The sequence below is a fragment of the Plectropomus leopardus genome, chromosome 22, assembly GCF_026936395.1.
Source record: "Plectropomus leopardus strain MGB_pleo_1.0 chromosome 22, ASM2693639v1, whole genome shotgun sequence".
NCBI lineage: Eukaryota > Metazoa > Chordata > Actinopteri > Perciformes > Serranidae > Plectropomus > Plectropomus leopardus.
Genome location: NC_142197.1, coordinates 4,185,780 through 4,201,342, shown reverse-complemented (window position 1 = coordinate 4,201,342; position 15,563 = coordinate 4,185,780). Strand labels below are relative to the sequence as shown.

General features: G+C 37.7%; 1 protein-coding gene across 1 annotated transcript in view; it reads left to right on the top strand.

Moving 5' to 3' along the window:
- Positions 1 to 15,563, top strand: part of LOC121961199 (leucine-rich repeat-containing G protein-coupled receptor 5-like) — a 62,355-nt gene that overhangs the window by 23,256 nt on the left and 23,536 nt on the right. The window contains exons 4-6 of the mRNA XM_088073003.1: positions 7,881 to 7,952; positions 11,583 to 11,654; positions 13,629 to 13,700. Coding sequence (XP_087929129.1) covers positions 7,881 to 7,952; positions 11,583 to 11,654; positions 13,629 to 13,700 — 216 coding nt within the window. The remainder of the gene's footprint in view (positions 1 to 7,880; positions 7,953 to 11,582; positions 11,655 to 13,628; positions 13,701 to 15,563) is intronic.

Below are 15,563 nucleotides of genomic sequence, written 5' to 3'. Positions count from 1 at the left end.
TGAAGTTTCAGTGTTTCTACTTGAGTGTAAACTCCTGTTGAAGAGAAACACTAAAACTAATTCAAGCCTATTTCACCTCACAGCAGGTGACCGGCCTCGATACCAGACAGCCCTGGCAAAACCATTACATCACTGTACTCAGTGTGTGTGTGTGTGTGTGTGTGTGTGTGTGTAAAACCTGCCCGTCTTGGCTGTGGTCTAAAAGCAGCACAATGTCCAGGATTTAAATTTCACTCTCATTAAAGAAAAACCTTCTTCTATTCAGAATCGCTGTGTGTGTGTGTGTGTGTGTGTGTGTGTGTGTGTGTGTGTGCGTGTGCATGTATGTGTGTGTGTGTGTGTGTGTTAATGAAAGCACTTTCCTTACAGTTTGTCTAAGACAGGCAGATGGAGACACACACACACACACACACACACACACATACGGCGACAGTCGATCAAAGGTTCTTTGTGTCTTTATTAAAGCTCAAATCAGGAATCGAATCCAACAAAACATCAAGGAGGTTTTGTGTGTTTGTGTGTGTGTGTGTGTGTGTGTGTGTGTGTGTGTGTGTGTGTGTGTGTGTGTGTGTGTTAGATTGAAAACTGGTCACCTTTTTACGATCAGTTAACAGTTAGGCGTTTGTGTTCAGGACGTAAGACGTCATTTGCATAAGTAAACGTACTAAAATCAAACTATTAAAATTCCAGACTCTCTCTATCGTCGCGTCCTTGTGGGAGCCTTTTAACGGACCCTGAATTGTGCAGTAATTGTTTTATTTATTTCTGTTTAAATGAGAGAGAATCAATCATCAATAATCGGTCTGATGCTCTATGATGATAATTGTGGTATCACCTTGAAGATGGTTTACAGCAGGGGTATTTAACTAATTATTATTATTTATTACATTTTCCAGCATTATATAAAAATTAAAGGCTCCATTTTGAACAAACTTCAGGTAAATTTAAGCAGGTTGTGCTGATAAAAGGCCAATCTCTCCTGAAAAAACAGACTCTGACTTCAGCTTCTGTCAGACTTCTGTGCTATTAATCATTTTATTCGGGAATTAAACACTTTTTGAGTAGGACTACTTCTGCTATAGCTGCCAACAGCCTGCCAACATGTGGCCCCAGGCCCCCAAAACATTACATCAGCCCCTGGTAATAATAATAACGAGAGCGGAGCGATGTGTGCTGCTGTTTCTAAAAAATAATGTAAAGTCTAAAGAAGTCACTTTCCAACTCTGCAAATGGACGACTTCCTGTCGGGTTTGGAGATTTTTCGTAAATGTAGGTTCAACTGGGCCTTGGGGCTGCACGTTAGGGGGCGCTGTGGAGCCATTTTGCCACGCCCGTTTCCGAAACCACCAAAATACGAAATTTTTCGCCAGGCTGCACAAGCGTGCCACTTTTTATGAGTTTTTGGGCATGTTTAGGCCTCCAAAAAATTCATTGGGGAGAAAAATAATTCTTTGCATTTCAAGACTGTCCTAACGATGAACCAGTAATGAATACAACGGGTAGGAGAAAGTAAAATTTCCGGACTTTTACTCATATTGGGGTATCTTTACAGTGTGGTATTATTGGTTCTTCTTGACAAAAAGTATCTGAATACTTCAATTAGCTCAGGTCATACATAGTTTTCTGTGTCAGTGGGATGACTTCTTGTATATTTATACTTTCTGTTACCTCGTGAGAACTTTTGACGACTTTCTCAGAAACAGTAACTGATCTCAGACAGACGGACGGACATCATGAGAGTCAGCGTACAATCTGTCTGTCTGACCACCGTCACTCTGAATACTGCCATCTGTCAATGCTTTTGTGTGTGTGTGTGTGTGTGTGTGTGTGTGTGTGTGTGTGTGTGTACTCTAGCTGCATGCCTAAGCAGAGCCGTGTGAAGTCTGAATGGTCTGTAAGTCTCTATTCTGCCTCTGACTGACAGCAGCGAGCAGGAATGTGTTCAGCTTCGCTCTCGTGAATGAACTGATGTACATATGAAGGATCGCTCGAGCCACGCCCCTTTTGGCAGCCATATTGGACGCCCTGAGCTCGTCTGACCTCACCATCACACTGCCGATCAGTAGCCAGCAGCGGAAAGTAACTAATTACTGACTAAGAGTACGAGGTTATTATACTCAAGCACAGGTAGTGTTAAATACATCTTACTCATGTAAATGGAAAAGCACTTGTGTGAAAATTTGATTTAATAAAGTCAGACTGTGTTTCCATTAACCCTCAAATTACACAAATAGAAATTTTGAATGTAAAATACACGTAATGGAAACAGGTCAATTTCGAAAAAATAAACATTTTTTTACGCTTGCATGCGGTGGTCTCTTAGTCGAAAAAAAATGATATTTTGCAAAACTGCAAAGGAAACACTTTTATCGGTCACATGATGCCATGGCAACGCACTTGTGGGTAGTTGTCAACGGATTGGGGCCGATATTTGGCATTTGCCGATTATCTCTATCAGCATTTTATTTTAATGATGGATGATAAAATTAATTAACTAGAAAGTGCAAAAAAAGTGTCAGCATGGGAGGAACTTTTACTTTGTCAAAAAGTAAAATTTTTATTTATTCTTTTTTTTATTTAAATTTTCACTGGACTTTATAAAAAAAAGGTTGTTGGAAACAATGTTTCAGTTTTGATTAAACATTTGCTAAAGGCATCTAAACAACGTTATATTCCAGATAAATATTAATAAGTGGAGTTTTGAAAAATCGGCACTATAGAGAGCGCTTTATGAAATCTGCAACGACGTAAAACTTTGCATGTAGCAAATATCAATTAAAAAAAATATGTATACGTGTTGACAGGGTGTGAAGTATCTGAGTACTTCTACTGATCTACAGGTGACAGTAAAGTGCTGATAAAGACAGGAAGGAAAACGTAAACGTTGCTGGTTTAAAACCTCTAAGAAAAATATCTGCAAATGTGTAATACTGAAGGAAATATATTCGACATGTTTGTTAGAGCTGAAGGAGAGAAAACAGAGTAAACAGGAAAAAGAAAACTCCACCGGGCAGCTCTTAGTTCGTTATCTGGACCGCTGATTCATGTTTTATTTAAATCTTTAGATACAGATTGTTACGGAGCGATCATTAAATCTTCCTCTGCCCGAAAAAAACTCTCACACTGTTTGTTTGCGGCGTGAAACAGATCTGCACAGAGCTGCTGTTTGTCCTGTTGGTATCTTTTTCTTTGGGAGGAGGCAGCTACAGATCGAGGAATAAACCCCCCGCGTTCACTCGCCCCGGGGGGCCCCCGCTGACCCGCCCCCCCTCACCCCCCGAAAAAGACTGAAAGAAAGACAGAAAGAGTGAAAGAGGACAAAACCAGAGAGAGGCCTCGCTGTCACACTACGCCTCCGAACTACACAACTCTCTTTTCTCTCTTTCTGCAGAGTTTGTCTTTCTGCGACATTTGAATAATCGTCTGATATCCATCAGTTTGAGCCCGAGGAGACGGAAAACACACACACACACACACACACACACACACACACAGCTCTATTACCGAGACACAAAAACACACAACATGGCTAATGTATTCGTCTTCTCTTTCATCCTTCTGTTCTTCTTGTCCTTCGTCCGTCTCTTTTCTTCTCCTCGGTCCACATAAAGAAACAAAAATCACTTCAAAGATCTGAACTATGACGTCGTTCTGTGACTCAAACTGTGACTGACTCAGGATCAGTTTGATACAGTGACTTAAACTGGAAAAGGTCAAATTATGAAAATAAAGAACTTATTAGAATCAAAAGTGAAATTTAAAAGTTGTATCATGATCATGACTCAAATTGAAACTCCGCCAAAAAAGCTTTATTTTTAGTATCAAATACGACATCCTTTAAAGGTAGTGTGAGGGGAAAAAACAAGTAATATTCTAAGAATAAAGTTAGTAATAAGAATACTATTAATATTATTATTATTATTATTATTATTATTAGTTATATAATGTAATACAGGTAAAAAAAAAGTTATATTTTATGGTTTGGGTATTATTGTGGCTTAAACCTAAAAACTAAAATTTACAATATTTTTCTGTTTTTATTTATTTATTTTTAAATACGGTTTATTTTTGTTATTATTAATAATATTTTTATTTATTTATTTATTCATTTCACAAAATATTTCTACTAAATATTACACTACTTACTTTTGTTTGCAAAAAGTTACTATTTTAGTCTAAAAATCGTGTTTTTTTCATATAATTTTTTTACTTTGTTCTCGAAAATATTTCAACTTTTGTTTGATAAAGCTTTTGCTTTATTCTCAAAATATTACAACTTTTTTCTTTTTAAAAGTTTTTAATTTATTATCAAAATATCACAGCTTTTGTCTTTTTAATGTTTTTTTATTCTTAAAATATTACATTTTTTTTCTTGTTCAGTTTGTACTTTATGTATACAATATTATTCCCCACCCCCGTCTCATACATTTTTGACTTTATTTACACAGTTTGGACATATTAAGACTTCTTTGATTATATTCTAAAAAAAAAAACAACCTTTCACACAACATCACACCTTTTTTGTCAAAATGTTTTGACTTTATTCTCCAAATTGCATGTTTTTTTTGGCACTAGTATCCTGTCGTACGTCAGTGACTCAATTCAGCACTGTCAGTAAATCCAGCTTTTTCCAAAATAAAAGCTCTGTTTAAAAAAGGACAGAATAATCTGAGCATCACGTAAATATCTGAGCTCATATGACATCATATTTTTAGCCAGCAGGGTAATCAGTGAAGCGCAGTACCTTATTGTTGAAGTACAACTGCAGCTTCCATCATCATCCTCAGTAGTGTTTTGTGCGTCAGTCACGTCTCAGGTAACAATCAACACACGGCTGTTTGACTTCTGAAGTACAAACATAAAAAACCAAAATACACAAAGTACCAATAGTGAAGTACACACAAGCAAAGTAACTCGTGTTGTCAGACAGATGTAGTGCAGTAAAAAGTATATTTCCCTCTGAGATGTTGTGAAGTAAAATGTAAAATGGTAGTACCCAAGTAAAGTACAATTAACTCTAATTGAAGTACTTAAGTAATATTTTATTTCCAGCTCTGTAGCTGTGACCACATGTAGAGAACGCTACAGAGCGCTCTGTGTAATGAACAACTCGCCGTCTGAACGCGCACATGTATATAAATATATATGTTTTGAGTGAGGTAGCTTGTGTGTGTGTGTGTGTGTGTGTGTGTGTGTGTGTGTGTGTGTGTGTGTGTTAAAAGCAGTAAAAGTCAATCAGCCGTAACACTGTTAGTCTGCTCAGTAAAGGAACGTTCTGCTATAATAAGTCCAAACAAACTGTCTTCTGTTGATGTGTGTGTGTGTGTGTGTGTGTGTGTGTGTGTACCTGTCGTAAAGTTACACACACACACACATTAACAGGCTTTATGGAGTGTTGAGAAAGTGTCTTAACAACTAGTGTATTCACCCTGCAGACACACCCTCAGTGTGTGTGTGTGTGTGTGTGTGTGTGTGTGTGTGTGTGTGTGTGTGTGTGTGTGTGTGTGTGTGTGTGTGTGTGTGTTGGACAGAGACAGTCTGTCTGCACCTCCTTTCAGACCCTCCTGAGTGGAGAGACGGTACCTGCCGATAGTTATCAGACATCACAAAGAAAGACGCGGCTCAGATAAGACGAGACGACGTCACGTCCAATCAGAGACTCTGATGTCACCTCGTGTCACCTGAAATCACCTCCAGAGCCGAGTGTGTTTTCGATTTTTAGGACTTCAGAACAGAGCCTGCTGAAAAACAACAATAGGAGACTGTGCAAAATCAGGCTGCATGTACAGCAACCTAAAAAACATCTTATTTTATCATTGGTATCTTTCTATTGAAAGAAAGGACTCTTATTTCTGATAGTCGACGTCCTGTTTTTCAAAATAAAGGAATTATGCGTCTGCGCTGGCGATAGCTGAGACAAGTTTTCGGGTTGTCCAATACAAATATACATTTTTCCATTATTTTCCCTCACAGATTTCGAGTGTCAGAGCACGTTTGTCAACATCGTCATCACCAATATAACCTATACAGACTCGTATTAATGTAGCAGACAGGTTTACATCGATGTATTGTGAAAAGAGTTGCCAAGTTTTACAAAAAGTATTTGTTTTAAAAATGCTTTTTTTAACAAAACGTAAAGTAAAGTGATCTTTGGTCAAGAATATTTTGATGATTATTGGGACAATTTTGTGAATGGCAGTTGTGCTGGATGAATAATGGTGAGAAAAACTCTAGTTTCATTCACTCTTTTCTTCTGTTACTTCACGTCTCTTTCCAGTAACTTCCACTCTTGTTTCTCACTCAGGTGTGTGTTGACTTTCACCAGCTCTTTGAAGGTGTGTGTGTGTGTGTGTGTGTGTGTGTGTGTGTGTGTGTGTGTGTGTGTGTGTTATGAGTGGATGCTTTGTCAAACTCAGTGTTTTTACATGTGAAACTTGTGTTGACTGAACTCTCTGTGGCAGCTTTTATGTCTCTTTAATGAGTTCATTAATTCAGTGTTTATGTTTCTAATTGACTGTTTGTACGCGGATGTTGTTGTAATGTCGTTTCTGGTCATGGTCATTTCCAAAAAGAAAATAGTTACTATGAACATTATTATTTCCTCTGGAAAGTTCATTCATTTATATTGATAGAGGCCTTTTCATTATGTCTGTTCATTCATTTATTTATCACTTTATTTACTGAACATGTTTAGTGTCTAAACGTACAGCTGTGAAAGTTTAGAGGCATTAAGTATATTCTATATTAATAATTATAATAATAATTAGGGCTGTGGGATAAAATGCTAACAATATTAATCACGATACAACTTTTCCTCGATTGAAATACGAGCCTTTCATACCTTCAGGTAATGAAAAACAAACAATCGTTATCTTATCGGCCATTAGAAGCTGCAAATTTTCAGTTTGTCAGTATCGCTTGAAATAATCTTTATCGTGCATCACTGGTTATGATATCTTCATATCTCACTTAGGAGTCAAAGGGAACTTTTAAGCTTGACAGAGATAGTGATTTGATGTATATTGTGATAGATATCGTTATCGACTGATATCGATATCGACTATCGTGATAAGACTTTTTCCATATCGCTCAGCCCTAATGATAATCTTTATTTGTATAGCACCTTTCATACATAAATGATGCTCAAAGTGCTTTACATGAAAAGAAATAACAACCATAATATGGGGTAATGACTATAGGGAGAATTTATATGGCGATATGGTTATTAGAGCAAGTTAATCTATATTTTAGCAACAAGTACACAGGCACATGGGGAGAAAGCAAGACTTTGTAATTAATAAGAGCTAAAATAAGAGTGAGATAAGTGAGAAAAAAACAATAGATACAGGATAAAAATAAATGTATATAATATTAATCATAAGTAAAATTAATAGATAAAATACTCTCAATGGTTGATAAAATGAAAATTTAAAATAAAAAATAATGAATAATTAAAATAAATAAAAGGATAACAAATAATAGATAAAAATGTTTTAAAAAATAATAAAATAATATAGCATCTAGTAAAACAGACTTAACTTTATAAATTAATAGTCAATAAATAAATAAATAAATAAATAAATAAATAGGTAAAATTCCATTAAAAGCCAAACTAAAAAAGTCATGTCAAGCTGCTTTATCCAATTTCATGATAGTTATAGTTAGTAATCCAAAAAAACATCAGATATAATAGAAAAAACACTGACAGCATGAAACATTTTACTGCAACGCACTGACGTCTGCTTCAGATGAGGTTTTGAATGCATGATGTTTACTAGTACTGGAGTATTTTGACATTGTGGTATTAGTACTTTTACTGCAGTAAAGGATCTGAATGCTTGTAAACACTAACAGTGACTCCTGTCTTTGTGTCTCTGCAGTGATCTCAGTATGAATAATCTGACTGTGCTGTCCAGTGGAGCTCTGACCAACCTGCACTTCCTGGAGGAGCTGTGAGACACACACACACACACACACACACACACACACACACACACACACACACACACACACACACACACACACACACACACACACACACTTTACCCTGTTTAAGAGGTGACATCAGTTCACTTCCTCAGTAGCTGCTTTTACGCGGTGACGTCCCTTCTTGGTACTAACTTTGCATTTTTACACAGAGCCAAACAGCGACGGCATCACGCCGCTCCAGAGTGTGATTATATTATTATTTTGTGGCGTCCTGCAATCGAAAGAGACACGACGTGTGTGTGTGTGTGTGACGTTTTAAAGACAACAGCGCTGGCATTCCTAATGTGACATAACACACGCGTCGGCAGCGCTTTCCTAACAATAACAATGACATAAAATGTCAGTCACATTAATTTAATCTGTTAAATGGCGGCTGATCTCTTCTTCTGCTCGGAGGGTGAAGAACTCCCAAATCTGATCGTTTTCCTGGTTTGCAGACATTTACGACCACTGTTAATCTTCTTTGAATTAGCTGCTAATTGCTAACAGCTGCTTTTTAAATCTCCCACAGTGTGGTCTCCAACTTCAGTTGTAATCAAAAAGTCACACTCGTGCCGCATTTGGTCACGTCTTTCCAGCTTTTGCACAGACCTCATTTCGGCGCTGTTACTACCTCCGTTCGCGCCTCAGAGGGGAGACCACCCTGCCCCCCCTTTATGCGATCGGACGTTATATACAGAACGATGAGGCGGCAGAATGGCGTGATATTTCCAGCTTGAAGAAGCAGCGTAAATGCTGCTGATAAGAATCAGTTTCCAGGTTTTGGAGCAAAAAAACAGAGAGAAGTTGGGTTTCCATTAACCCTCAAACTGTGCAAATTGAAGTTGCGACTATAAAATACACCAAATTGAAACACGTCACAAGAAAGTTTTTATGCATGAGGTGGTATTTCAGGCAATGCAAAAAAGCCATATTTTGCACAACTGCAATGGAAACACTTTTTTGGCGTTTCTAGGTCACATGATGCGATGGCTATGTGCTCCCTCATGATGCAGCAGCAGAGCTGTTATTGCATCACGTAACTCTTCAAAAGTTTAGCGGATCAGATTTTAAATCCACAGTTCCTCTGAAATTGTGGACTAACACCTCCCAGAAATACCTCATACGTGGCCGCTCCCATTATCGCTCCATAACACGCCGACGAAGCCTTCGATTGGAAATAATGACGGTTAGTTTGATGGCTGCAATAGAAATAAACCTGCTGATGTTTTGAACATCCATCATTATGCTTCTTGGTGCGTTATCGGCAGAGGAGAAGTCACATAACATCACTCGGTGGTAAAACAGTCATCTCGCAGTTGTGTTTTATCGATATTTCGAAAATATCGCCTAATTTTGGCGTGAAAACCCACCTTCAGTCTCTGGCATGGCACCAAAACAATTTAAAAAGAAGTAATAATCGAGGGTTTGAAAACATTTAGAAAGTCTAGACAAGATTAAATAATTTCATCCCCTTTTAAGATACTGGAGCGCTAAACCCGAAGTTACCCACGCGGCTGGTGAGCATGCTCAGTGGGCCCCAAAATGCTGAAGATTGTGGTACTTTAATACCGAGCGTTTTTGTTTCATTGAGCAACTTTCATAGAAATATACTGGGGCCTCCGGTGCTGTATCCAGGTCTGTTAATACATCCACAGTGCAGAAGTCCAGAGGACTGACGTTTGGATTCGTGATGAAGAGCGTGATTGACGGGTGTTTGTCTGCACATGTTGTGTTGATACATCAGTGTGTCTGCGTTAAAATCCTCACATATCTTCGTGAACTCTGGTCAGTGACTCGGCGAGGGTGTCTGAGCGGGCGACGAGCTCAGATATCTGCGAGGATACGATATGTAACCCCATCTCTGCTCACCTAGCAGCGGTGTCATGTCGTGTGTGAACACTTTGATAACAGTGTACTCTGCAGACAGACACTTCGAGACAGAAAGACAGACAGAAAGAGACAGACTCAGAGAGACGGAGAGAGAGACAGGAGGTTCGGCGTGTGAACAGCTGACCTCACAGAGACCTGAACATGACTCTGACTGCTGTTCTGCTCCGCTGCCAGCTGTGTGTGTGTGTGTTTATAAATGTGTGTGTCTGTATGTGTGTGATATTTGTCACCTTGGCGTGAGAAACGTCACTACGGCGATAGGACACCGCAGAGGTGCATGCTGGGTACGTGCGGACTGGCTGAACTCTGCGTGGCCTCTGAAGACAAACAGAGCTGCAGGATCCAGAACAGCCCAGTTGTCTCTACTGGTTTTAAAAGTCCAGTGTGAAGGATCCAGGTGGATGTATTGGTAGAAATGGAATATAATACAATAAGCAAGTTTTCTTTAGTGTCACCTGAAAATTACGGGTGGACGACAAATCGAATATACTCGATGTGGCTTGTTGAAACATTGAGCACAAATTTTTTGTTTTTTGCTAGCGGCCTGAGACTCCCGTGGACGTTTCGTGTTTCCCTCTCTTTCCTACGGCTCTCTGCCTCTCACAGACACACACACAAACAGCAGGGCTTTTGCAGAGCTCCGATGTGACCTGGAAATCTTTGCGATCTGTGAACTGGAGAGCTGGTTGCTTTTTTCCAGCTCGCAGCAGATAAATCCTCATACGACAGTTACAGTTTAACTTTCTGCTAACGCTAACATCCAACAGTTGACTGGAAACTTTAAGTTCACCGCAAAAATATTAATACATTCAGCCCGAGACGAGCTGGGCACTTCAAAATAAAAGCACCATGGGTTCCATTTTAATGTATTTAATCATAACAGTACTTAATTTAACCTACTGCTTTACCTTATTTAACATTAGAACAGTATTTTATACAGCTTTATTATAACAGTATTTTTTCCTAAACCTAACTTAATAATCCCTCCGAACCAGTTAAAATCTCTTCTGACTGACGTAGAGCACAGTGAACGCATTTGTTTTCTTTGTTGATGTTTTGGACTGTTTGTTGATGTGTGCAGTGGGTGTTGTGTGTTTTTGCTTTTAAATGTGCACTTTAGTATTGGCTACATTTCTCATGTTTGCTGATGTATACTGTAGTGTGCTTATGTCGTTTTTTATTTGTAATGTAATCAGGACGTCTTTCCCTGCTTAAAGATTAAATAAAAATGTAAAAATACTCACAGGTATAAACCCCCGCGACCCTTACGAGGACAAGCGGTTACAGAAAATGACTGACTGACTGACAGGTATAAAAGTATGAGAATCAAAACATACTTAAAATCCAAAAATTAAAAGTACTTATTATGCAAAATGGCCCATTTCAGAATAATATATATTATATTACTGGTTATAATCATTGATTGTGTTCATCACTTTAATGTTGCAGCTGGTGGACGTCTGCGATACATTATTTATTATTAATTATTAATAATCTGCATCTACAAAGTAATTTAAGATGTCCGAAAACTTTAGTGTTGTAAGAAATACAACATTTGCATCCAAAATGTAGTGAAGTAGAAGTATAAAGTAACACGATACGGAAATACTCAAGCAAAGTACCTCAAAATTATTCTTACACAGTACTCGAATAACTGCCGAAGGTGCTGGATGTCTGCAGAAACTGAGCTTCAGCGCTCTTCCTCTCTCTGTCTGTCGCAGGCGTTTGGCGGGAAACGATCTGTCATTCATTCCCAGAGGAGCGTTCACCGGCCTCTACAACCTCAAAGTGTTGTAAGTGAAAACACACACACACGCACACACACACACACACACACACACACTGTAATAACGTGTGGGATGCCTCACCTAAACCTGACTGTGAACGTTAAAATTGAAACTTTAACCTTCAAACAAAACCTTTGCGGTCGTCAGGAGCGGCGATAATGTCCAGACGATACAGAAATGTCCTCACTACGATTGTTTGACACACACACTCACACACACACACACACTCACACTCACACACACACACACACACACACACACACACACTGAGACTGTAATAATGTGCGGTGTGTTTACTGGTGCTAATCATTCACAGAGACACTTTGAAGTGCGAGCGCTTCAGTTTAATGAACACTTTCTGTTCACTGTTTACGCTCCACATGTTTACTCATATCTGCTTATTTCTGTTCATTCATCCGCTCGTCAGATTCTGACTCACTTAACACCATCATAATTATGTGGTTTTATTCATAAATATTTGGAAAACTACAACTCTCACTAAAACTGCTACTACTACATTTACTGCTACAATCTCTTTATACCACAAATACTACAAAATCCCTAATTTTACTACACTGTCCAACCAGTACGCTACTGCAGTAATACATATTTTGTTTTTGTTTGTCGTAATTTCATGAAATACATCTGTATTAATATGCATCATGTGAGCACAATTTAAGCCGAACAAATATACTGTGTTCTGGCACAGGCTCCCTCTGCGAGACATGTACACATAATTATCTGTTAATGCAACTTATCTGTACTTAAGAGCTGCAAATTTCATTTCAAGTGAGAAGAGGTGGAAGAAGTACTCACATTCTCTACTGAAGTAAAAGTAGAAATATCGCAGTCTGAAATTATTCGATTACAAGTAAAAGTCCTGAATCAAAAAATGCCACTTAAGTAAAGCTAAAGTTGGTAACTTATATAAAAATAACTTTTTGTCATATTTGCTGTATATGAAAGAAAAATAGCGAAAATAAATATTAATAAAATGACTACTTATGATGTTTTCAAGTGTTTTATTCATGTTTTGTAGTGTCATCAAAAAAAAAAAACCTGGAAAAAGACATTGCAGATAGCAAAGTTTCGGAAAAACTACTTGGTGGCATTCAGGGTTTTTTGGGTGATTATATCCTGGAAGATTTGGAAAAGTTGTGGAATTTTGTTTCACAAACCTGTAAAATAACAAATTATGTGTTGAAGGACCGTTGGAAGTGTGACAAAATACAGCGATAATTTCTGTTTTTACATTTTCTGATTGAGATAAATGGTGTAAAAAATCACCAGACATTTTTACCAAAAAAAAAAAAAAATCGCTAATTTCTTTCTTAAATCACCAAAAATAAAAAAAGAGCATTTTTTTCTTTCACACAGGACAGGATGAGAACTGAATATTCAAAAATAACTAAGGGACTGTTTGTTATTCATGAGAGGGGAAGAGATGGTGCAAAAGTAGGAGGCATGTCAGATATTTTTTGTAAGCACTGTGGAGGGACTGAAATCTTTATTTTTGCTTTAGGGGAGAGAATACAACTTTAAATGGCTGTATTTTTTTATATTACTGCAGATGAAGGCATGTTTTCTTTTAAAAATTGGGCTTTTTTTCTTTTTTGGTAAACTATTTTTTAAAAAAAGAAGACACTATCTATATATCTATATACTATCTATATATAGGCATGTTTCACATTCACGTTTTCTCTAAAAATCACCAAAATGACACCATATGTTACAGCTAGAAAGTGTCAAAACAGAAAATTATTGTTGGATTTTTAAATTTCCTACAGTCTTTAACACATCATGTGCTACTATACAGATCTATCAAACAAGTTTCCATGACTTTTCCAAAACGTCCAGGATATATTTAGTTTTCAAAAACTTTTACGGGCCTGGAAATTGCCACTCTGTGACTTCTCAAGGTTTTTCATGACCTTACACACCTCGATATATCGCACTAATTATACTGTTCTCTTTGACCAGGATGCTTCAGAACAACCAGCTGATGTCTGTACCTGCGGAGGCCTTCAACAACCTGCACAACCTGCAGTCACTGTGAGACACACACACACACACACACACACACACACACACACACACACACACACACACACACACACACACACACACACTCTTTTGTCTCGTTTTACCTTTTGGTGGAAAGGAATCTTTAGTCTCACGCACACATGGAGCAGTATATTAATGTATGTAGTCCAGACAGTGTGCTCCCTCAGTCTGATAACACGCAGTAATTATACTGAAACTGTACCTGTGTGTGTGTGTGTGTGTGTGTGTGTGTGTGTGTGTGTGTGTGTAGATAAGGGTATAAGAATGGAGACGTCTGAGTCTTTCTTTTTGTCTGAGCTCTCTCTCTCTCATTTATCTGATCGTCCATTATGTGAAGTCCCATCCTTCTCTCCTCTCCCTGTGTGTGAACAGAGGAGGTATTGTGAGGACAGACGGACAGATGGACACACGGACGGACAGACGGACGGAGAGACAGACAGACCTCTTTGTATCTACGTGACATCTATGTTTATGTTGCTTGACTTGAAGGAAACTTGAACCAAAAATGGATCAAAATATAAAGCAAAATGTGATAAAAGCTACATTTATTCAAGTACTATCTTATAAATTTGAGATACTTTTTGTCTGAGATTTCGGGGGATTTAGTAGCATCAGAGGTCTCTTCATCTCCAAAACAAACAAATCTGTAGGACGACCACGCCCCAAACATATGATCTCATCCTAAACCTGAGCACATTGGCTTTAACTTCATTCAAAAACATAGAAAAAAGGCAATGAGCAACAAAAGACCTCAAAATTAGCAAGGTAAAAGTAAAAAGTACAAAAAAATTACCTGAAAATTAGTAAAATAAATAAATAAATACACTTTAAAAAGAACGAAATAGAAAATTTAAAAAAAAAGGAAATTACCTGGGAAAGTGCTTAAAAAATATAATAATTCTATAACGTATTTATAAACATGTAACAATTATAAATATAGTTTTTTCTAACTTTTTTCTTTTTTTGAAGACATTTCCAATTTAAATGTACTTTTTTCTTTCAATTCTTGGAACATTTCTTACTAAGTTGGTCATTGCCTTTTCTGCCCAACAGGATATAAAGGAGTTAAAATGAGCAAAACCTCGAACAGCAGGTAAATGACACATTAATGCAGCAGGAATATGAATCCAAAAACAATGCACAGAACAGGAAAAAACACTGACCGGGACCCCCAACACACACACACACACACACACACACACACACACACACTTTCAGCATTAAGTGTGTGCTCATTAAAATACCTTGGTTTAGGCTGAGAGTGCGTTGGCTGGTGGAGTGGTGCTTCAGCGGCCTGCCGATCATTCCTCTGCGCTGTTCAAACACTTGATCTCTAATGTTCCTCTTAAACTGCTTCAAAGGGAGGTGAAGCCTCCCGCTTTTTTTGCAGCTCTTCATCAAACGGGAAATTCTTTGTTACGTTTTGAAAAAGTCGATGTTTTCTTTTTTTCTGTTTTTTTAATTTTCAGTTTGCGCATAGAAAACCTGATTGGGAAGCCCAAAGTAAAATGCTGTATTTATTAAATGTTTTTGGCTAAATTTCTCTCGCCACCACCCTGATGAAAGCAAGATATTAATAATAATAATAATAAAACTATAATAAAACTTTAATGATACAGTACTTTTCAAAATAAAGATGCAAAGTACTTTGTTAGGCAAATAAAATAAGACTAAAAAATGTTAAAAAAAAGAAAAAAGACTACAAGATGACAGCAACAACATTACCAACAACAATGACGTCAGCAACAACGACAAAAACAGCAACAACTATGACAGCATTGACAATGACATCGACAGCAATGACGACAGCAACAACCATGACAACAGCAAAAACGACGACAACGGCAGCAA